Source organism: Anomaloglossus baeobatrachus, chromosome 12 (assembly GCF_048569485.1).
Source record: "Anomaloglossus baeobatrachus isolate aAnoBae1 chromosome 12, aAnoBae1.hap1, whole genome shotgun sequence".
Lineage (NCBI taxonomy): Eukaryota > Metazoa > Chordata > Amphibia > Anura > Aromobatidae > Anomaloglossus > Anomaloglossus baeobatrachus.
Window position 1 is genome coordinate 38,658,431 of NC_134364.1, and position 21,454 is coordinate 38,679,884.

General features: G+C 51.6%; 1 protein-coding gene across 5 annotated transcripts in view; it reads left to right on the forward strand.

Annotated features, from left to right (window-relative positions):
* The window catches only part of PCNX1 (pecanex 1), a 189,466-nt gene that overhangs the window by 88,392 nt on the left and 79,620 nt on the right, over window positions 1-21,454 (forward strand). For all 5 annotated transcript variants that reach the window (XM_075330244.1, XM_075330245.1, XM_075330246.1 and 2 more), the window contains 9 exons: window positions 548-653; window positions 1,977-2,069; window positions 2,156-2,306; window positions 2,386-2,527; window positions 9,195-9,372; window positions 17,411-17,519; window positions 17,650-17,779; window positions 18,694-18,752; window positions 19,927-20,142. In XM_075330244.1, the coding sequence (XP_075186359.1) occupies window positions 548-653; window positions 1,977-2,069; window positions 2,156-2,306; window positions 2,386-2,527; window positions 9,195-9,372; window positions 17,411-17,519; window positions 17,650-17,779; window positions 18,694-18,752; window positions 19,927-20,142 (1,184 nt within the window). The remainder of the gene's footprint in view (window positions 1-547; window positions 654-1,976; window positions 2,070-2,155; window positions 2,307-2,385; window positions 2,528-9,194; window positions 9,373-17,410; window positions 17,520-17,649; window positions 17,780-18,693; window positions 18,753-19,926; window positions 20,143-21,454) is intronic.

The window sequence follows — 21,454 nt, forward strand, 5'->3', positions numbered from 1 at the left end:
GGGCTGTGTGACACCTCCGAGCGACGCAGTATCGCTCACAAATCGTGAGTCGTGTACTCGTCGCTCGGTTTCATAATCTCGTTTAATTAAAATGGCGCTGGTTGCTCATCGTTCCCGGGGTAGCACACGCCGCTCCGTGTGACTCCCCGGGAACGATGAACACATCTTACCTCTGTCCCGCGACACCCGCCAGCAATGCGGAAGGAAGGAGGTGGGCGGGATGTTTATGTCCCGCTCATCTCCGCCCCTCCGCTTCTATTGGCCCGCCGCTGTGTGACGTCGCTGTGACGCCGAACGTCCCTCCCACTCCAGGAAGAGGATGTTCGCCGCCCACATCGAGGTCGCTCAATAGGTAAGTGCATGTGACGGGGGTTAACGACTTTGTGCGCCACGGGCAACTATTTGCCCATGACGGACAAACGACGGGGGCGGGTACGATCGATTGTGAAATCGCACAATCGGTCGTCCCGTGTAAAGCAGGCTTTAGTCTTTACTTTGCTTTTTTTTTGTCACTTTTAAATGTTATTCCTTTTGACTTATTTTTCAGCTCTCTGGTGCAATCAAAGCTCTTTCCAAACAATGAGGATAAAAATCCAGAGGACCCTCTGTCAGAGGTGAAAGACCCTCTACCGGAGAAGCTGAGAAATTCTGTTGTAAGTAGATATTACGTTTGGCAAAGTGTGGTCCTTCACAATTGGAAAAGTAGCTGGTGACCACTATTGGGAAGGGAAACCAAAACCAATTCAGAAAGGACTTTATGCAGAAATGAAAGTTGCCCGTCAGTCAGCTGTTATTTTTAGTCTTTTTGGGTTCGCTTCCTCCTCACATTTCAGCGATGTGTGGCAATCTGACAACTAAAATTGCTTCTGCGTTGGGCTGCCATTATTGTTTAAGGCAGATTGTCACACAGGGCTTAGAAAAGGAAGAAAATTCACCTGTGACTGCATCAAAGTCAGAAACCGCTATGGGGATTTAAAGGAATGTGGTTTGTTCCGAATATTCCATAAATAAAATACCCACCCCAGACTTTTTATGGCCTATCCACAGCGAGATGGGGTCTTTTCTGCTGCTTCATCCTTGGACTCCATTGTATTCCATAGATTCATCTATCATATATTTTGTAGCTTCTGCTTTGGATAGGCCATAGATGAGTATTGATGGAGCACCCCTTTAATGGGAAACTGTCAGGTCTCCTTACTGTTCTCAACAACTACTTTTAAAAGGGATTTGTCAGCAGGATTTTGCTAAGTAATCTGAGAGCAGCATAATTTAGGAGCTGAGATGTTGGTTCATTTGATGTGTCACTTATTGGGTTGTGTGTTGTTTCAATACAATCAGTGTTGTATCAGCAGGATATTATCACTGCAGGACTAGGTGTCTTGTCTCATAGTCAACTGCTCTGTAACCCCACACACACACACACACTGCCCCCCACCACACTCTCTGTCCCCCCCTCTCTGTCCCCCCCTCTCTGTCCCCCCCTCTCTGTCCCCCCCCTCTCTGTCCCCCCCCTCTCTGTCCCCCCCCTCTCTGTCCCCCCCCTCTCTGCCCCCCCCCCCCCTCTCTGCCCCCCCCCCCTCTCTGTCCCCCCCCCTCTCTGTCCCCCCCCTCTCTGTCCCCCCCCTCTCTGTCCCCCCCCTCTCTGTCCCGCCCCTCTCTGTCCCCCCCTCCCCCTCCATCCCATGACAGTGTACCCAGAAAGCTGCCAATCAGTAGAGGGAGGCATTGTGTTTCTCGTGCAATGCTCGGCACTGAGGAGAGAACTGATTTGATCAAAATTACAGCCAGCAGCTCAGTGAGTGACATATCGCTGTAATCAGGCTCTCAGCCCCTATATCTTGCTGCTCTCATTACATAGCAAAAACCTTCTGACAGGTTCCCTTCGTGGCAGTGATTGACGGCTCGCACACTCCCTCCTTTTATTTTGTTGTGTTTGCGTTATTTTTATAACGTTTTCTCCTTTCTGTATTTCGCAGAATGAACGTCTTCAGTCTGACCTTGTCGTCTGTGTGGTCATAGCGGTTCTGTATTTTGCCATTCACGTCAGCACTGTGTTTACAGCATTACAGGTACTTTCTGCCGCCCTTACGTAGATGTGACTAACAGTATAGGTAGATTGTATCTCTTCTGACGTCGTCTCCTCGCTGTTTTGCAGCCCGTTCTGAGTTACGTTCTCTATGCAGTAGTCGGTTCAGTCGGTTTCCTTACTCACTACGTTTTACCGCAAGTCCGCAAACAGCTCCCCTGGCACTGCTTCTCACACCCGCTGCTAAAAACTAAGGAATATTATCAGTTTGAAGTTCGAAGTAAGTGACGGGGGTAATATAGCGCATGGTCGATGTGCCGGTTTCCGTGAAGAGTAACGTTTCGTCTTTTCTTTCCAAGATGCTGCTCATATGATGTGGTTTGAAAAGGCTCACGTCTGGCTGCTCTTTGTGGAGAAGAATGTGATTTACCCACTCATAGTTCTTAATGAACTCAGCAATGGTGCCAAGGATATCGGCAGCCCTAAGAAACTCGGTGCAGAGTAAGTAGATCCCCAGTACATTCTACAGCAGGGGTCAGAAACCTTTTTGGCTGAGAGATGTAATTTGGTGAGAGGCATACTCACCAGGGGGGAGCGGCAGCGGAGCAGCTCAGAAGGTCCCAGGACGCAGGGTAGGTGTTGCTGTGAGCATGGAGGAGGGGGTGTCGTGGCTCAAGAAGGTCAGTGTGCGGCGGGCCGGCGATACTGCTGCGGGCTCGTGGGTTGTCACGGAGGTTGGCACCCTTGATCTGCCGAAGGACTGCTTTGAATCTCCCACAGTTGATGAGATCAACTTCAAGAAAATGGCCGCGGCATGAGCGCAAATTGACGCAATGGACTTCAAGAAAATGGCCGCGGAGTCCTATCTGCGCATGCACCACCCCCACGGCCATTTTCTTGAAGTCAATCTTGTCTACTGCGGGAGATTTAAAGCAGCCTGCAGCTCATTGGCTACTGCGGGCTGGCCGCTCCGACACCCCACTAGCCCGCAGTATCGCCGACCCTGCGCCATCACTGCCGCCCCGGTAAGCCATATGCAGCTTGTAAGACTAACCCCCAAATACGTTTTCTTTTTTTCTTTATCGTTCCTATGGGAGACCCAGACATTGGGTGTATAGCTTCTGCCTCCGGAGGACACACAAAGTACTACACTCAAAAGTGTAGCTCCTCCCTCTGAGCTTATACACCCCCTGGAGAACCAGATCTAGCCAGTTTATCGCTTTGTGTCAGGAGGCATACATCCACACATGCATTCTCATCTGATTTTTCATTTTTGAAAAGAGTTTGAAGAACAGCGGGTCCAAGCCTGGACCCCCGGCATGTCCCTTCTCACCCCACTGTGTCGGCGGTGCTGTTAAGGTTGATTCCAAGGCTGGAGCCTTACATGCCGTGCTCCTTCACCATCCCTCCGGGCTCTGGCTTGAAGTGGGAGCCAGCATGGTTCTCCATGCTTGGCAGGAGACCGGTCTCCATCCGCAGCCCTTCAGGATCCTGCTGGACCGGAGAACTCGCCCCCAGGGACTTGGAACCCTGCGTCTCAGCAAGCTAAGTACCTGAGACGTTTATATATGGGGGTCCCTGTACTTTATTGTGTAGGAGAGTGTGCTGAGTGATTTTTGTGACATTTCCGGCGGGTTCTCTGGCTGTCGCCTGAGAACCGCGCCGATGGTGCCTGCGCGCCGGCCGCACCGCTCAAATTTAGGCCCCGGCTTCGCCGGAGGCCTACTTTCGGTTTCACTGCCCTCGCATGTCATTCATGCAGAGGGACAGTGCGGCTCCGCCCAGCGGCCGTTCTGCACAGGGGAGGGACACTCCTCACTGAGTACATGTCTCCTCCCCTGTAAGTCTCTATGGCCCTCCAGATCTCGCTCTCAGAGTGAGTCCCGCCCCCTCTCTTCGCTCCGGCGCCATTTTCTCAGCGTTCTTCCCTGCGATCAGCGCTGGCTGCAGCATCCCTGCTGAGGTGCTTGGGGGTCCGGGCTTCGGGATCTGGAGGGCACACAAACCGCTCCAGCGGTCTGGTAAGCCACAACCTCTGGTTGTGGACCTCTGTATATACTCTCTGGGGGTCATTCTGGCAGAGCCCCCACTCCAGCAGCATGTCTCACACGAGGAGCAAGGCTCCAAAGCTGTATTCAGTATGCACTGCATGTAAGCTCCTACTGTCTGAACCGAGCATCTATCCACATTGTGATGCCTGCTCTAACCTGACGATGCCTCAGCCTGGCGTCGCATCCCCAGTGGTCTCTCCGGCTACTCTGGCTCCTGTGGCTGAACCCCCGGCTTGGGTAGAATCCTTATCTAGGTCTATCTCCCAGTCTTTTGCCGACTCCATGGGACAGCTGTCCAGGACTTTGCTGAGCATGCATCAGCCCCCTTCACAGGGTGCCTCTGCTGCTAGAGCTCTCTCAGCGGAGCTCACAGAAGATTCATCATCTGGTCCCAGACCCCGTCCTACTAAAAGGAGACGCAGGGCTCCCTCTCCTTCCTCGTCCCGCGGCTCTGTTTCAGACGCTGACTCGCGGGACGAGGAGGATGCCTTTACAGGGGGCTCGGAGGCTAACTCCATGTGCCCCATTGATCTGTCCGAAAGTGACTCAGATGTTAGTGATTTGATTGCGTCCATTAATTCTGTACTGGATCTCAATCCGCCAGTATCAGAGGAGCAACCCTCTCTGGCAGAAAAGCACCAGTTTACCTCGCCTAAGAGGACAAAGAGTGTGTTCTTTAACCACTCCAGTTTTCAGGCCGCTGTGTCCAAGCCTAGGGCCTGTCCTGACAAACGCTTCCCAAAGCGTGGTTCTGATGACCGGTTTCCATTTCCACCTGAGGTGGTCAAGGAGTGGGCTCATTCACCAAAGGTAGACCCTCCGGTGTCTAGGCTCTCAGCCCGGACCGTTGTATCACTGGCTGATGGCACCTCTCTTAAGGATTCCACTGACCGCCAGGTCGACCTTCTGGCCAAATCTGTATATGAGGCGGCAGGGGCCTCGTTCTCCCCATCTTTTGCAGCAGTGTGGGCTCTCAAAGCCATCTCTGCTTCTCTAGAGGAGATGCATTCCCTCGCCAGGGAATCTATGCCCGAAATGGTGGCTTTAACTTCCCAAGCTTCAGCTTTTTCGTCCTATGCCATGTCTGCCATGCTGGAGGCTTCTCACCGCACTGCGGTGGCTTCGGCTAATTCCCTCGCTATCCGCATGATCCTGTGGCTTCGAGAGTGGAAGGCAGATGCTTCCTCGAAGAAGTTCCTTGCTGGACTCCCTTTTGCTGGGTCCAGGCTGTTCGGTGAACAACTGGATGAAATTATTAAGGAGGCTACTGGCGGGAAGAGTACTTCCATGCCACAAACCAAACCCAGGAAACCTGTCCAGGGTAGGAATCAGTCGAGGTTTCGTTCCTTTCGTTCCTCCAACTGGTCGTCCTCTAAGCCCTCGGCCTCGTCCACTAACTCAGCCAAGGACCAAAAATCCAGCTGGCGCACAAAAGCGCGTCCACAGAAGTCCGCAGGAGCTGCTGCCACTAAGGCAGCCTCCTCTTGACTATCTGTCCGCACCAGCAACGTCCTTAGTCGGTGGCAGGCTCTTCCACTTTGGCGACGTGTGGTTTCAACACGTCTCCGATCAGTGGGTGCGGGATATCATCTCCCACGGCTACAGGATAGAATTCTCTTCCAGTCCGCCAAACAGATTTTTTCTGTCAACTCCCCCCTGCTCCAAGGCCGCCGCCTTCTCTCAGGCCGTGGCATCCTTGCAGGCCAACGGAGTAATTGTACCGGTTCCCGCCCGGGAACGGTTCAGAGGTTTCTACTCAAATCTCTTCCTAGTCCCCAAAAAAGACGGTTCCTTCCGGCCCATCCTGGATCTCAAGCTTCTCAACAAGCATGTTCAGGTGCGGCATTTTCGCATGGAGTCTCTGCGATCAGTCATTGCCTCAATGACCCAAGGGGATTTCCTGGCATCCATCGACATCAGAGATGCCTATCTGCATGTGCCAATTGCAGTTTCACACCAGCGTTGGCTACGTTTTGCAATCGGAGAGGAACATTTCCAATTCGTGGCTCTCTTCTTCGGGTTAGCCACGGCCCCTCGGGTATTCACCAAGGTCATGGCAGCAGTGGTTGCTGTTCTGCACCTCCAGGGGTTGGCAGTGATTCCTTACCTGGACGACCTTCTAGTCAAGGCTTCATCCAGCGCAGACTGTCAGCGGAGTGTCTCGCTCACTCTCTCGCCACTCTAGCCCAATTCGGGTGGCTTGTCAATCTGCCCAAATCCACTCTGACTCCGACCCAGAGGCTCACGTACCTAGGGATGCAGTTCGAGACTCTGCCGGCACTTGTGAAGCTGCCCTTAGTCAAACAGCAGTCTCTCCAACTGGCGGTGCGCTCTCTGCTGAGGCCCCACCGTTATTCCATCAGGCACCTGATGGAGGTGCTGGGTCAGATGGTGGCGTCAATGGAGGCTGTTCCATTTGCTCAGTTCCATCTGCGTCCTCTGCATCTTGACATTCTCCGCTGTTGGGACAAGCGGCCTTCCTCCTTGCACAGGCTAGTGGCTCTGTCGCCACAGACCAGGAACTCTCTTCAGTGGTGGCTTCGGCCCCTCTCTCTGTCTCAGGGGCGCTCCTTCCTGGCCCCGTCCTGGGTGATCCTCACCACGGATGCCAGTTTATCCGGCTGGGGAGCGGTATGTCTCCACCACCGAGCGCAGGGCACTTGGACTCCGTCCGAGTCAGCCCTCTCGATCAATGTGCTGGAATCCAGAGCTGTGTTCCTAGCTCTCCTAGCCTTTCACCACCTGTTGGCGGGCAAGCACATCCGAGTCCAGTCAGACAACGCGACAGCGGTTGCCTACATCAATCACCAAGGCGGGACACGCAGCCGCCTGGCACTGTTGGAGGTTCAACGCATTTTTCAATGGGCGGAGGACTCAAAGTCCACCATATCCGCAGTCCACATCCCAGGCGTGGAAAACTGGGAAGCAGATTATCTCAGCCGTCAAACCGTGGACAGTGGCGAGTGGTCCCTGCATCCGGCAGTGTTTCAGTCAATCTGCCGCAAGTGGGGCACTCCGGAAGTGGACCTAATGGCATCCCGGCACAACAACAAGGTTCCGGTTTACGTGGCTCGCTCCCACGATCCTCAGGCCTTTGCAGCGGACGCTCTGGTTCAAGACTGGTCCCAGTTTCGTCTGTCCTACGTGTTTCCCCCTCTAGCTCTCTTGCCCAGAGTCCTGCGCAAGATCAGAATGGAGGGCCGTCGAGTCATCCTCATTGCTCCGGACTGGCCCAGGCGAGCTTGGTACCCAGACCTGCTCAATCTGTCCGTAGAGGTGCCGTGGCATCTTCCGGACCGTCCAGACCTTCTCTCACAAGGTCCGTTTTTCCGCCAGAATTCTGCGGCTCTCAGATTGACGGCGTGGCTCTTGAGTCCTGGATCTTGACGGCTTCTGGTATCCCCCCTGAAGGCATCTCCACTATGACTCGGGCCCGTAAGTCTTCCTCTGCCAAGATCTATCACAGGACTTGGAAGATCTCCTGTCCTGGTGTCGCTCTTCCGGCCATTCTCCTTGGCCTTTTTCCTTGCCGACCCTTCTGTCTTTTCTACAGTCCGGTCTGCAGCTAGGACTGTCCCTCAACTCTCTCAAGGGACAAGTCTCAGCTTTGTCAGTTCTGTTCCAGCGGCGTATCGCCCGGCTGGCTCAGGTCCGCACCTTCATGCAAGGTGCGTCTCACATCATCCCGCCTTACTGGCGGCCCTTGGATCCCTGGGACCTCAATTTGGTTCTCACGGTTTTGCAGAAACCCCCCTTTGAGCCTCTTAGGGAGGTTTCTTTGTTTCGTCTTTCACAGAAAGTGGTCTTTCTAGTGGCCATAACTTCCCTCAGGAGAGTCTCTGATTTAGCTGCGCTCTCTTCGGAGTCACCTTTTTTGGTTTTTCATCAAGACAAGGTGGTTCTCCGTCCGACTCCGGACTTTCTTCCTAAGGTGGTCTCTCCTTTCCACCTTAACCAGGACATTAACCTGCCTTCCTTTTGTCCGGCTCCTGTTCATCGCTTTGAGAAAGCGTTGCATACTCTGGATCTGGTGCGGGCGCTCCGGATCTATGTATCTCGCACCGCTGCTCTTAGGCGGTGCACCTCTCTTTTTGTGCTAACCACAGGTCGGCGTAAGGGCCTCTCTGCTTCTAAGCCGACCCTAACCCGTTGGATTAGGTCGACCATTTCGGATGCCTACCAGTGTTCTCAGGTGCCTCCCCCGCCGGGGATCAAGGCACACTCGACCAGAGCTGTCGGTCCCTTTTGGGCTTTTAGGCACCAGGCTACGGCTCAGCAGGTCTGTCAGGCTGCCACTTGGACTAGCCTGCATACCTTTTCAAAGCACTACCAAGTGCATGCTCATGCTTCGGCAGATGCGAGCTTGGGCAGACGCATCCTTCAGGCGGCTGTCGCCCACTTGTGAAGTTAGGCTCCGCCTACTTCTCAGTTTTTCTGTTTATTCCCACCCATGGACTGCTTTGAGACGTCCCAATGTCTGGGTCTCCCATAGGAACGATAAAGAAAAAGAGAATTTTGTTTACTTACCGTAAATTCTTTTTCTTATAGTTCCGTATTGGGAGACCCAGCACCCTCCCTGTTGCCTGTTGGCAGTTTCTTGTTCCGCGTGTTATCACCGGCTGTTGTCGTAGACAGAGGCTCCGGTTGTTCCGGTTCTTGCTCTGTTTTTACTTGTGGGTGGCTATTCTCCTTCAGCTTTTGCACTAAACTGGCTAGATCTGGTTCTCCAGGGGGTGTATAAGCTCAGAGGGAGGAGCTACACTTTTTAGTGTAGTACTTTGTGTGTCCTCCGGAGGCAGAAGCTAAACACCCAATGTCTGGGTCTCCCAATACGGAACTATAAGAAAAAGAATTTACGGTAAGTAAACAAAATTCTTTTTTTTTTTTTTTTTTATTAAAGATTTTGTCTGGAAGCCAGATGCAGCCATCAAATGAGCCACATCTTGCTCGCGAGCCTTAGGTCTTGATCCCTGTTCTACATTGTAAATATGAGAAATGAGACGCCCAGAGTATTAACCAAGCCACCCCTGATCTCGATGGCACTGTATTATTTTACCACTAGTATTACTTCCTAATGCTCCTATTATCTATAGATTTTGTTGTCTTTCTTCCCGCAGGGTTGGTGCATTGTTGATCACTATTGCTGGAATGAAGCTGCTAAGGTCGTCTTACAGTAGCCCGACCTGTCAGTACGCCACCTTCATCTTCACTGTGCTATTCTTCACATTTGATTATAAGGATTGCTCAGAGAAACTCCTACTAGACCTGTTCTTCATGTCCATCCTCTTCAGCAAGGTATGTTCTCCAACATGGCAATATACGATCTCTTATCCACTCCACCATAGCATGGTTACATTAGCTGAAGATCATCATACTAGTTTAAGGCTATGTGCCCACGGGAGCTCGCACCTGCGGATATATCCGCAGGTTTCCCGCAGCTATCCATAGCTGTGGGATTCCAGCGCAATAGCTGCGGAAAACCTGCGGACATTCGTGCGACTTACCTGCAGAAGTCCCGGTCTCTATCTCCATAGTGGAGGGCCGGTAATTCTGCAGAAATAATTGACATGCAGTTATGTGCGGCTGCGGGACATCCGCAGCATATTCAGCAGCCGCACGTACCGCAGCATGGACACAGCAATCCCCATGTCGCATAGGATAACATGGATAGTGTCTGTACTTGCTGAAACCTGCAGATTTATCTAGAAAATCCAGATAAATCTGCAGGTTTTCCGCGGCAATATCCGCAGGTGCGGGCTCCCGTGGGCACATAGCCTAAGGGTTATTCCCATTTTAGGGAATTATAACTATGGGTGGATTGCTGACCGTTTTTCATGGCTACCTCAGATAATGCTGTGGTGATGCGCTTGCCTTATACATTGAGGCAATTTGGAGCCACATTTGCGGATCTGTGGTGGTCCTAACGTTCTCAATGCTCCATCCGTGGGAGTGATAACACTTGCTGAGATGGGAATAAGTGTGTAAAAGATGTTCTACCAAGATTACAAGTTATCCACTATCCAAATAAAAAGGGTTAATACCACCACCCTTTCTGACCGTGTACTCCTCCCGTTAATTGTGGGAGGCCAATGTGCACCTCAGCTTCATTCATTGTAAAAGTAACGTCCTGAGACACCCGTGTACAGCACTCGGTCATTTCCAGCAGTCACATGGACAATCAATCATGAATTCAGCAATGTGTTTTCCACAGCCCACTAGTGTATGACTTTGATAAGCCGCACAGTTTTTACACAACATGGAGTTGCACAAAAATTTGAAGACTTTTGGCGTTTTTATGCCATGTTCAAGCAGCTGCACCAAAATCTGTAAGCGGGGAAGGAGGGGGGGCATGGCTATGTCTGCCCGCCAAATTAATTGAAATTGGCAATATACATTGCTACAAATGTGTTACCCCAGTACTTGACTGGAGTTATATTTTTGACAAGGCGCACACCACTGATAAAATGCCCCAAATCCAGTAAAGGGAACCTATCACCAGATTTGGAGACTATAACCAGCTGCCACCACCACTGAACTCTTATGCAGTATTCTGGAATGCTGTATATATAAAAGCCCAGACCGCTCTATAGAACATAAACACTTTTATAATACTCACCTAGGGGCGGTCCAGTCCGATGGGTGTCACTGCTCTCCGGTCCGGCGCCTCCTCTCTGCTGTGATCGCCATCCTTCTTCTACCCAGCCCAGTGTGGATATCGTGTCTTACGTCATCCACACAGACCGACATTGCGGTTCGACGCAGGCGCACTTCGAGGGCAGATCAAACTACTGTAATTTGCAGGCGCGAGGAAAGGTTGAAGACGGCCTACGCATGTGCACTACATTACTTTGATCTGCCCTCAGCATGCCAGACCAAAGTGCACCTGCGCAGGACCACAGTGTTTGCTTGTGTGGATGACTTAGTACACGTGATCCATACTGGGCTGGGTAGAAGGAGGACGGCAATCGCAGCAGAGAGGAGGCACTGGACCGGCGAGCAGTGACACCTATCGCACCGGACCGCCCCCTAGCTGAGCATAATAAAAGTGATTTTCTTTTATCGTTCCTATGGGAGACCCAGACATTGGGTGTATAGCTTCTGCCTCCGGAGGACACACAAAGTACTACACTTTAAAAAGTGTAGCTCCTCCCTCTGAGCTTATACACCCCCTGGAGAACCAGATATAGCCAGTTTATCGCTTTGTGTCAGGAGGCATACATCCACACATGCATTCTCATCTGATTTTTCATTTTTGGAAAGAGTTTGAAGAAAAGCGGGTCCAAGCCTGGACCCCCGGCATGTCCCTTCTCACCCCACTGTGTCGGCGGTGCTGTTAAGGTTGATTCCAAGGCTGGAGCCTTACATGCCGTGCTCCTTCACCATCCCTCTGGGGTCTGGCTTGAAGTGGGAGCCAGCACGGTTCTCCATGCTTGGCAGGAGACCGGTCTCCATCCGCAGCCCTTCAGGATCCTGCTGGACCGGAGCACTCGCCCCCAGGGACTTGGAACCCTGCGTCTCAGCAAGCTAAGTACCTGAGACGTTTATATATGGGAGTCCCTTGTACTTTATTGTTGTGGGAGAGTGTGCTGAGTGATTTTTGTGACATTTCCGGCGGGTTCTCTGGCTGTCGCCCGAGAACCGTGCCGATGGTGCCTGCGCACCGGCCGCACCGCGCAAATTTAGGCCTTGGCTTCGCCGGAGGCCTACTTTCGGTTTCACTGCCCTCGCATGTCATTCATGCAGAGGGACAGTGCGGCTCCGCCCAGCGGTTGTTCTGCACAGGGGAGGGACACTCCTCACTGAGTACATGTCTCCTCCCCTGTAGGTCTCTATGGCCCTCCAGATCCCGCTCTCAGAGTCAGTCCCACCCCCTCTCTTCGCTTCGGCGCCATTTTCTCAGCGTTCTTCCCTGCGATCAGCGCTGGCTGCAGCATCCCTGCTGAGGTGCTTGGGGGTCCGGGCTTTGGGATCTGGAGGGCACACAAACCGCTCCAGCGGTCTGGTAAGCCACAACCTCCGGTTGTGGACCTTCTGTATATACTCTCTGGGGGTCATTCTGGCAGAGCCCCCACTTCAGCAGCATGTCTCACACGAGGAGCAAGGCTCCAAAGCTGTATTCAGTATGCACTGCATGTAAGCTCCTACTGTCTGAACCGAGCACCTATCCACATTGTTATGCCTGCTCTAACCTGACGATGCCTCAGCCTGGAATCGCACCCCCAGTGGTCTCTCCGGCTGCTCCGGCTACTGTGGCTGAACCCCCGGCTTGGGTAGAATCCTTTTCTAGGTCTATCTCCCAGTCTTTTGCCGACTCCATGGGACAGCTGTCCAGGACTCTGCTGAACATGCTTCAGCCCCCTTCACAGGGTGCCTCTGCTGCTAGGGCTCTCTCAGCGGAGCTCACAGAGGATTCATCATCTGGTCCCAGACCCCGTCCTACTAAAAGGAGACGCAGGGCTCCCTCTCCTTCCTCGTCCCGCGGCTCTGTTTCAGACGCTGACTCGCGGGACGAGGAGGATGCCTTTACAGGGGGCTCGGAGGCTAACTCCATGTGCCCCATTGATCTGTCCGAAAGTGACTCAGATGTTAGTGATTTGATTGCGTCCATTAATTCTGTACTGGATCTCAATCCGCCAGTATCAGAGGAGCAACCCTCTCTGGCAGAAAAGCACCAGTTTACCTCGCCTAAGAGGACAAAGAGTGTGTTCTTTAACCACTCCAGTTTTCAGGCCGCTGTGTCCAAGCCTAGGGCCTGTCCTGACAAACGCTTCCCAAAGCGTGGTTCTGATGACCGTTTTCCCTTTCCACCTGAGGTGGTCAAGGAGTAGGCTCATTCACCAAAGGTAGACCCTCCGGTGTCTAGGCTATCAGCCGGACCGTTGTATCAGTGGCTGATGGCACCTCTCTTAAGGATTCCACTGACCGCCAGGTCTACCTTCTGGCCAAATCTGTATATGAGGCGGCAGGGGCCTCATTCTCCCCAACTTTTGCAGCCGTGTGGGCTCTCAAAGCCATCTCTGCTTCTCTAGAGGAGATGCATTCCCTCGCCAGGGAATCTATGCCCGAAATGGTTGCTTTAACTTCCCTAGCTTCAGCTTTTTCATCCTATGCCATGTCTGCCATGCTGGAGGCTTCTCACCGCACTGCGGTGGCTTCGGCTGATTCCCTCGCTATCCGCAGGATCCTGTGGCTTCGAGAGTGGAAGGCAGATGCTTCCTCGAAGAAGTTCCTTGCTGGACTCCCTTTTGCTGGGTCCAGGCTGTTCGGTGAACAGCTGGATGAAATTATTAAGGAGGCTACTGGCGGGAAGAGTACTTCCATGCCACAAACCAAACCCAGGAAACCTGTCCAGGGTAGGAATCAGTCGAGGTTTCGTTCCTTTCGTTCCTCCAACTGGTCGTCCTCTAAGCCCTCGGCCTCGTCCACTAACTCAGCCAAGGACCAAAAATCCAGCTGCCGCACAAAAGCGCGTCCACAGAAGACCGCAGGAGCTGCTGCCACTAAAGCAGCCTCCTCTTGACTATCTGTCCGCGCCAGCAACGTCCTTAGTCGGTGGCAGGCTCTCCCACTTTGGCGACGTGTGGTTTCAACACGTCTCCGATCAGTGGGTGCGGGATATCATCTCCCACGGCTACAGGATAGAATTCTCTTCCAGCCCGCCAAACAGATTTTGTCTGTCAACTCCCCCCTGCTCCAAGGCCGCCGCCTTCTCTCAGGCCGTGGCATCCTTGCAGGCCAACGGAGTAATTGTACCGGTTCCCGCCCGGGAACGGTTCAGAGGTTTCTACTCAAATCTCTTCCTAGTCCCCAAAAAGGACGGTTCCTTCCGGCCCATCCTGGATCTCAAGCTTCTCAACAAGCATGTTCAAGTGCGGCATTTTCGCACTGAGTCTCTGCGGTCAGTCATTGCCTCAATGACCCAAGGGGATTTCCTGGCATCCATCGACATCAGAGATGCCTATCTGCATGTGCCAATTGCAGTTTCACACCAGCGTTGGCTACGTTTTGCAATCGGAGAGGAACATTTCCAATTCGTGGCTCTCCCCTTCGGGTTAGCCACGGCCCCTCGGGTATTCAACAAGGTCATGGCAGCAGTGGTTGCGGTTCTGCACCTCCAGGGGTTGGCAGTGATTCCTTACCTGGACGACCTTCTAGTCAAGGCTTCATCCAGCGCAGACTGTCAGCGGAGTGTCTCGCTCACTCTCGCCACTCTAGCCCAATTCGGGTGGCTTGTCAATCTGCCCAAATCCACTCTGACTCCGACCCAGAGGCTCACGTACCTAGGGATGCAGTTCGAGACTCTGCCGGCACTTGTGAAGCTGCCCTTAGTCAAACAGCAGTCTCTCCAACTGGCGGTGCACTCTCTGCTGAGGCCCCGCCGTTATTCCATCAGGCACCTGATGCAGGTGCTGGGTCAGATGGTGGCATCAATGGAGGCGGTTCCCTTTGCCCAGTTCCATCTGTGTCCTCTGCAGCTGGACATTCTCCTCTGTTGGGACAAGCGGCCTTCCTCCTTACACAGGTTAGTGGCTCTATCGCCACAGACCAGGAGCTCTCTTCAGTGGTGGCTTCGGCCCCTCTCTCTGTCTCAGGGGCGCTCCTTCCTGGCCCCGTCCTGGGTGATCCTCACCACGGATGCCAGTCTATCCGGCTGGGGAGCGGTATGTCTCCACCACCGAGCGCAGGGCACTTGGATTCCGTCCGAGTCAGCCCTCTCGATCAATGTGCTGGAAACCAGAGCTGTGTTTCTAGCTCTCCTAGCCTTTCACCACCTGTTGGCGGGCAAGCACATCCGAGTCCAGTCAGACAACGCCACAGCGGTTGCCTACATCAATCACCAAGGCGGGACACGCAGCCGCCTGGCAATGTTGGAGGTTCAACGCATCCTTCATTGGACGGAGGACTCAAAGTCCACCATAACCGCAGTCCACATCCCAGGCGTGGAAAACTGGGAAGCAGATTATCTCAGCCGTCAAACCGTGGACAGTGGCGAGTGGTCCCTGCATCCGGCAGGGTTTCAGTCAATCTGCCGCAAGTGGGGCACTCCGGAAGTGGACCTAATGGCATCCCGTCACAACAACAAGGTTCCGGTTTACGTGGCTCGCTCCCACGATCCTCAGGCCTTTGCAGCGGACGCTCTGGTTCAAGACTGGTCCCAGTTTCGTCTGTCCTACGTGTTTCCCCCTCTAGTTCTCTTGCCCAGAGTCCTGCGCAAGATCAGAATGGAGGGCCGTCGAGTCATCCTCATTGCTCCGGACTGGACCAGGCGAGCTTGGTACCCAGACCTGCTCCATCTGTCCGTAGAGGTGCCGTGGCATCTTCCGGACCGTCCAGACCTTCTCTCACAAGGTCCGTTTTTCCGCCAGAATTCTGCGGCTCTCAGATTGACGGCGTGGCTCTTGAGTCCTGGATCTTGACGGCTTCTGGTATCCCCCCTGAAGTCATCTCCACTATGACTCGGGCCCGTAAGTCTTCCTCTGCCAAGATCTATCACAGGACTTGGAAGATTTTCCTGTCCTGGTGTCGCTCTTCCGGCCATTCTCCTTGGCCTTTTTCCTTGCCGACCCTTCTGTCTTTTCTACAGTCCGGTCTGCAGCTAGGACTGTCCCTCAACTCTCTCAAGGGACAAGTCTCAGCTTTGTCAGTTCTGTTCCAGCGGCGTATCGCCCGGCTGGCTCAGGTCCGCACCTTCATGCAAGGTGCGTCTCACATCATCCCGCCTTACCGGCGGCCCTTGGATCCCTGGGACCTCAATTTGGTTCTCACGGTTTTGCAGAAACCCCCCTTTGAGCCTCTTAGGGAGGTTTCTTTGTTTCATCTTTCACAGAAGGTGGTCTTTCTTGTGGCCATAACTTCCCTCAGGAGAGTCTCTGATTTAGCTGCGCTCTCTTCGGAGTCACCTTTTTTGGTTTTTCATCAAGACAAGGTGGTTCTCCGTCCGACTCCGGACTTTCTCCCTAAGGTGGTTTCTCCTTTCCACCTTAACCAGGACATTACCCTACCTTCCTTATGTCCGGCTCCTGTTCATCGCTTTGAAAAAGCGTTGCATACTCTGGATCTGGTGCGGGCGCTCCGGATCTATGTGTCTCGCACCGCTGCTCTTAGGCGGTGCACCTCTCTTTTTGTGCTAACCACATGTCGGCGTAAGGGCCTCTCTGCTTCTAAGCCGACCTTAGCCCGTTGGATTAGGTCAACCATTTCGGATGCCTACCAGTGTTCTCAGGTGCCTCTCCCGCCGGGAATCAAGGCACACTCGACCAGAGCTGTCGGTGCCTCTTGGGCTTTCAGGCACCAGGCTACGGCTCAGCAAGTCTGTCAGGCTGCCACTTGGACTAGCCTGCATACCTTTTCAAAGCACTCCGGTTCTTGCTCTGTTTTTCCTTGTGGGTGGCTATTCTCCTTCAGCTTTTGCACTAAACTGGCTAGATCTGGTTCTCCAGGGGGTGTATAAGCTCAGAGGGAGGAGCTACACTTTTTAGTGTAGTACTTTGTGTGTCCTCCGGAGGCAGAAGCTATACACCCAATGTCTGGGACTCCCAATACGGAACTATAAGAAAAAGAATTTACGGTAAGTAAACAAAATTCTCTTTTTTTTTTTTTTTTTTTCGTTCTACAGAACGACCTGGGCTCTTATATACAGTATTCAGGAATACTGTATATAAGGGCTGACTAGTGGTGACCACAGCTAATAGAGGCCAAATCTGGTGATGGGTTCCCTTTAAGTGACGTGCGCCTGGTAATGAATTGGGCACATCTTATTTTTGCATGTTGCTCTTTAGGACTGTCATACAAAACGCCGGTGATAATGAATTGAGGACCCATGAATAGAGTGGGGTGCACAATATTATTATTATTGTGCCAGGGGTTTAAAAAAATATAACGTGAACAATACAAGGCACAGACTGGTACAGGAGGAGAGGACCCTGCCCGCGAGGGCTCACCATGAACGTTCTCTGCGGTGCTCAGCAGAGCCCCATTCTTAGGATTTCGTTGGACCCCAATGGTTCACCATCACCTATACAATGGTTAGGGATAACCTGCATTATGTACAACCTCTTTAGGGTTTAGATGGACTAATCTTAAGCTTTCATGCATTAAATAAGCTGTTTAAAAAGTCTTACCGACCTAACATTGCACACAGGATACTTAACTCTGTGGCTAGCTTTACTTGAAAAGTGTTAATACCGTATGCATTGCTGTCTTGTCTAGCCATTTGATCCCAGGTCTACCGTCGACTCAATCTCTGAATCCGTGTGTAATAATGCAGTGTTGCAAAAAGCGGTACATAAGGTAATGTTAGAGGAATACACTGACTCTCTTTACTGTGTTTCAGCTTTGGGAGCTGTTTTACAAGTTGCGCTTTGTCTACACATACATCGCTCCGTGGCAGATTACATGGGGGTCCGCGTTCCACGCTTTCGCCCAGCCGTTCGCCGTACCTCGTATCCTTTATGACTTTAATAAAATGCTACAATGTACCAAACTATTCCCTTTTATTTGCCGTTTCCCGCCCTGACTCCTGAGGGGCTCAGTATTGATGTAAGGCTCTGCTTCCTTAGCCCGCTCGTCCAGATTCTGCTATGCTCTTCGTCCAGGCTCTCGTCTCTGCTTTATTTTCAACCCCTTTGAACCCTTTCCTTGGGAGTGCAATATTCATCACGTCATATGTGCGGCCGGTCAAGTTCTGGGAAAGAGACTACAAGTAAGTAATTGGAAAATGACACATTTGCTCGATTTCACATGATTTCCAGTGTTGTTCTTCCATTTTTTCCCCATCACACCTAGTCTGATCTCTTCACTTGTTTCTGCGGCATACAGTGTCCTCTCACTGAGCTGTAATATGTAGAATGAATAAGTCGTGCAATCCCTGCCTACATTCTGGATAGCATCATATGCCTTTACATTGTTACCCTATAAAAGGTGGCTTCTTTTTAATATTATCGGTCCTAAGGGTGAATTTACACGAGTGTTTCCTCCATTCACCTCAATGGGTTTCAGTCTGCATCAAGCATATCTAAAAGCCCCATAGTTCTTATTTTTATAATGCTGCAGTGAAGATTCTTCTTAAGACTCCTTTAACATCTGTGATGTGACTTGCGTTTCTAAGAATAACCATAACACTGATTGTTGATGAGTAGCACCGGAGTCCAGGTCAGAGGTACCTGACCACTAGGCGGGATGTCCACGAATATGATCTTCCTGCATCCTTGGTATTTGATTTGTCAGGACTGGCATGACGTGACACCGATGATGTCGCGTCAGCCATGGCTAATCAATAGCCGTGCTGGTGACGCGGGAAAGTAAGAGATTGGCGGGCCTCCTGTCTCATGGCAAAGTATCACTAATCTGGACGCTGGACTGGACTTTTGCAAATTGATCCACTGGTCTCCATCTGTAACTGATACTAAAAAACACCAGCGATGCCCCATGAACCCTGTTGATTTCTAATAGGATCTGTCCGGTCCGGCCGGGGTGATGGGGATAGCCGTGGTCTAAAAAGAATAAAGTACCGAATCTGCAAAGGAGGCTCCAACACAGATCTTAACAGAACAAGAATTCTCTACTTTTGAGAGCTTTGTGTTCCAATCCTTGTCAATGGTATGTGTTATTTTTCAGCACAAAACGCGTGGATCACTCGAATACAAGGCTGGCCTCTCAACTCGACCGTAATCCAGGTGCGCAAACAGAATTAAGTGAATATAATCCAGCAAGGCGACGTTCACACGGTGCACATTTGATGTGGATTTTTCCCTTAGAAAATCTGCTTTGTAATACATTACTAGCTAGGTAGATAGGATTGCAGCAAGTCTATACACATTGTGGTTTTCTGCACAGAAACTGAACCGCAGTTAGGGGTTTCTTGAATACCACATTTTTCGTTTTAGAAGACGCAGTGGATTTATAAAACACACACCAAATTTTAAAAAAAAGATCGTCCGTCTTATATTCTGGTGTTGGAGCGGGGTCACTGAAGGTTGGGTGGTGCTGGAGTAGGGCAATGCTGCAGGCGCTGTGGTGCTGGCTGTGCTGGCTGCGGAGGCTAAGCGGGCTACGGGCGCCGTACTGGCTGCGTGGAGCAGGGCTGTGCACTGGGTGTTTCCCAGATGCTCTGTTGGCGGTGTGGGCTTCAAATATATAACTCCCAGAGTCGGCGCGTGTGCAGATTGAGCTTTTTGCTCAATGACAAGCCAAGATGTCATCTGTGCACGCTCCACCTCCAGGCGCCATTTTCCTTAAGTCCACTGCTGGGAGATCAGTGGGCCGGAAGCGGCGCATGCGCAGATGAGATTTTAAGCTGAGATCTGCGCACGTGCAGACTCCGAGTGCCATTATTTGAATCCTGCACCTCCGACAAACATCTGGGACACCCGCTACACCACCCTACTTCACGCAGCCAGCTCAGCTTCCAATGCCAATGCAGCCAGTACAGCCTCCACCACAGCCAGCACAGCGCTCATTCTCCACCTCCCAGTAAGCTACATTTGGATTATAAGACGCACCCCTCATTTTCCTCCCAAATTGTGGGAGGAAAAGTGCGTCTTATAATCCGAAAAATACGGTATATAATTTCTCAGTTCTTTGTGCAGATATCACTCTTTGCAGTCCAAATAATAACACGTGTATTTTTGCTGCAAATACAATGTGGAACCATCCACACCAAAGTATGCAACGTGTGAATTTAGCCAAAAAGCATTCAGAAGCAGCTAGTCCTGTAATTCTTCGTGCCACATGTAAAAGTGCGGATTTCTCTTGTTCTACTTTTAAAGAAATTCTTATGAGGTTGTGACTTCAGACAGATATCTTAGCTGACAGTATACACGAATGTCCCTTTTCACTTTCCTTTTATAGGGTCGGACGACAACAACCTGAATTCCATATTTTACGAGCACCTGACCCGCTCCTTACAGCATAGCCTTTGTGGGGACCTTCTACTCGGCCGTTGGGGCAATTACAATACAGGAGACTGTTTCATCCTCGCCTCCGATTATCTCAACGCTCTCGTTCACCTTATAGAGATTGGTAATGGACTCGTCACCTTTCAACTTCGAGGTTTAGAATTCAGAGGTGTGTAGATTGATTTTGTTTGTTTAATTGATTCTGACTTTTAATCCCGTCTCCCAAAGATCATATATCTTGTCATATGATACTTTGTACTTATTTGTTTTCCTCCATTATCCGTACTTATGTTTTGACGACACAACATATTTCATCCCTTTTTATGTTCAAGCGAATTGCAACCTAAAAGAATCTGGAAGATTAGTTATTGTGAATAAAATGTGTTAACGGTGTATTCTGGGATTTAATATTGTTGGTGTAACCCCTTAAAGGGGTTGTCCAGGGAAGATATGTTATCACCTAACTATTGGATCGGTAATTACCGTATTTTTCGTTTTGGAAGATGCACCCCAAATTTAGAGGGGGAAAAAAGGTAAAAAAAAAAAAAATTAAATATGAACTCCGTCTTATAAACTGGTGGTGTCTTGCTGAGGGTTGGCAGCGGTAGTGGAGCGAGGTCACAGGAGGCAGGGGCGGTGATCAAGTAGGGTGATGCTGCGGGCGGTGCGGCTGGTGTCCTGGATGCTCACTGTGAACGCCATCAGGCAGAAACATCCAGAAACTGTCGGCGGTGCAGCCTTCAAAGAAATGGCGCCCGGAGACGGCGTGTGCGCAGAATGAGCTATCGGCTCAATGACAACCCAAGATCTCATCTGCACATGCATCACTTTCCTTACATCCGCTGCTGGGAGATTAGTGGACTAGAGGTGGAGCATGCGCAGATGAGATTTTGAGCTGAGAGGTCAATTTGCTGACTCAGTACGCCATTATTTAAAGCCCGCATCGCAAACGTTTTCAGGATGGCCCCCGCCTCACCGCCCACAGCGAGCACAGCTCGACAGCAGCACTTCCCGCAGCATCTCCCCTGCCTCCTGTGCCCCTGCACCACCATTCCCCGGTAAGCTACATTCGGTTTATAAGTCGCACCCCCTCCATTTTCCTCACAAATTTTTAGGAGGAAAAGTGTATTTTCTTTTTCGCTCCTAATTGGGAGACCCAGACAGTGGGTGTATAGCTACTGCCTCTGGAGGCCGCACAAAGAACTACACTTAAAAGTGTAAGGCCCCTCCCCTTCTGGCTATACACCCTCCCGTAGGAGTACGGATTCCTCAGTTTTAGCTTTGTGCGCAGGAGGTCAGACACGCACGCATAGCTCCATTGTTTTTAGTCAGCAGCAGCTGCTGACTATGTCGGATGGAAGAAAAGAGGGCCTATACAGGGCTCCCAGCATGCTCCCTTCTCACCCCACTGTATGTCGGAGGTGTTTGTAAGGTTGAGGTACCCATTGCGGGTACGGCGGCAGGAGCCCACATGCTGATTC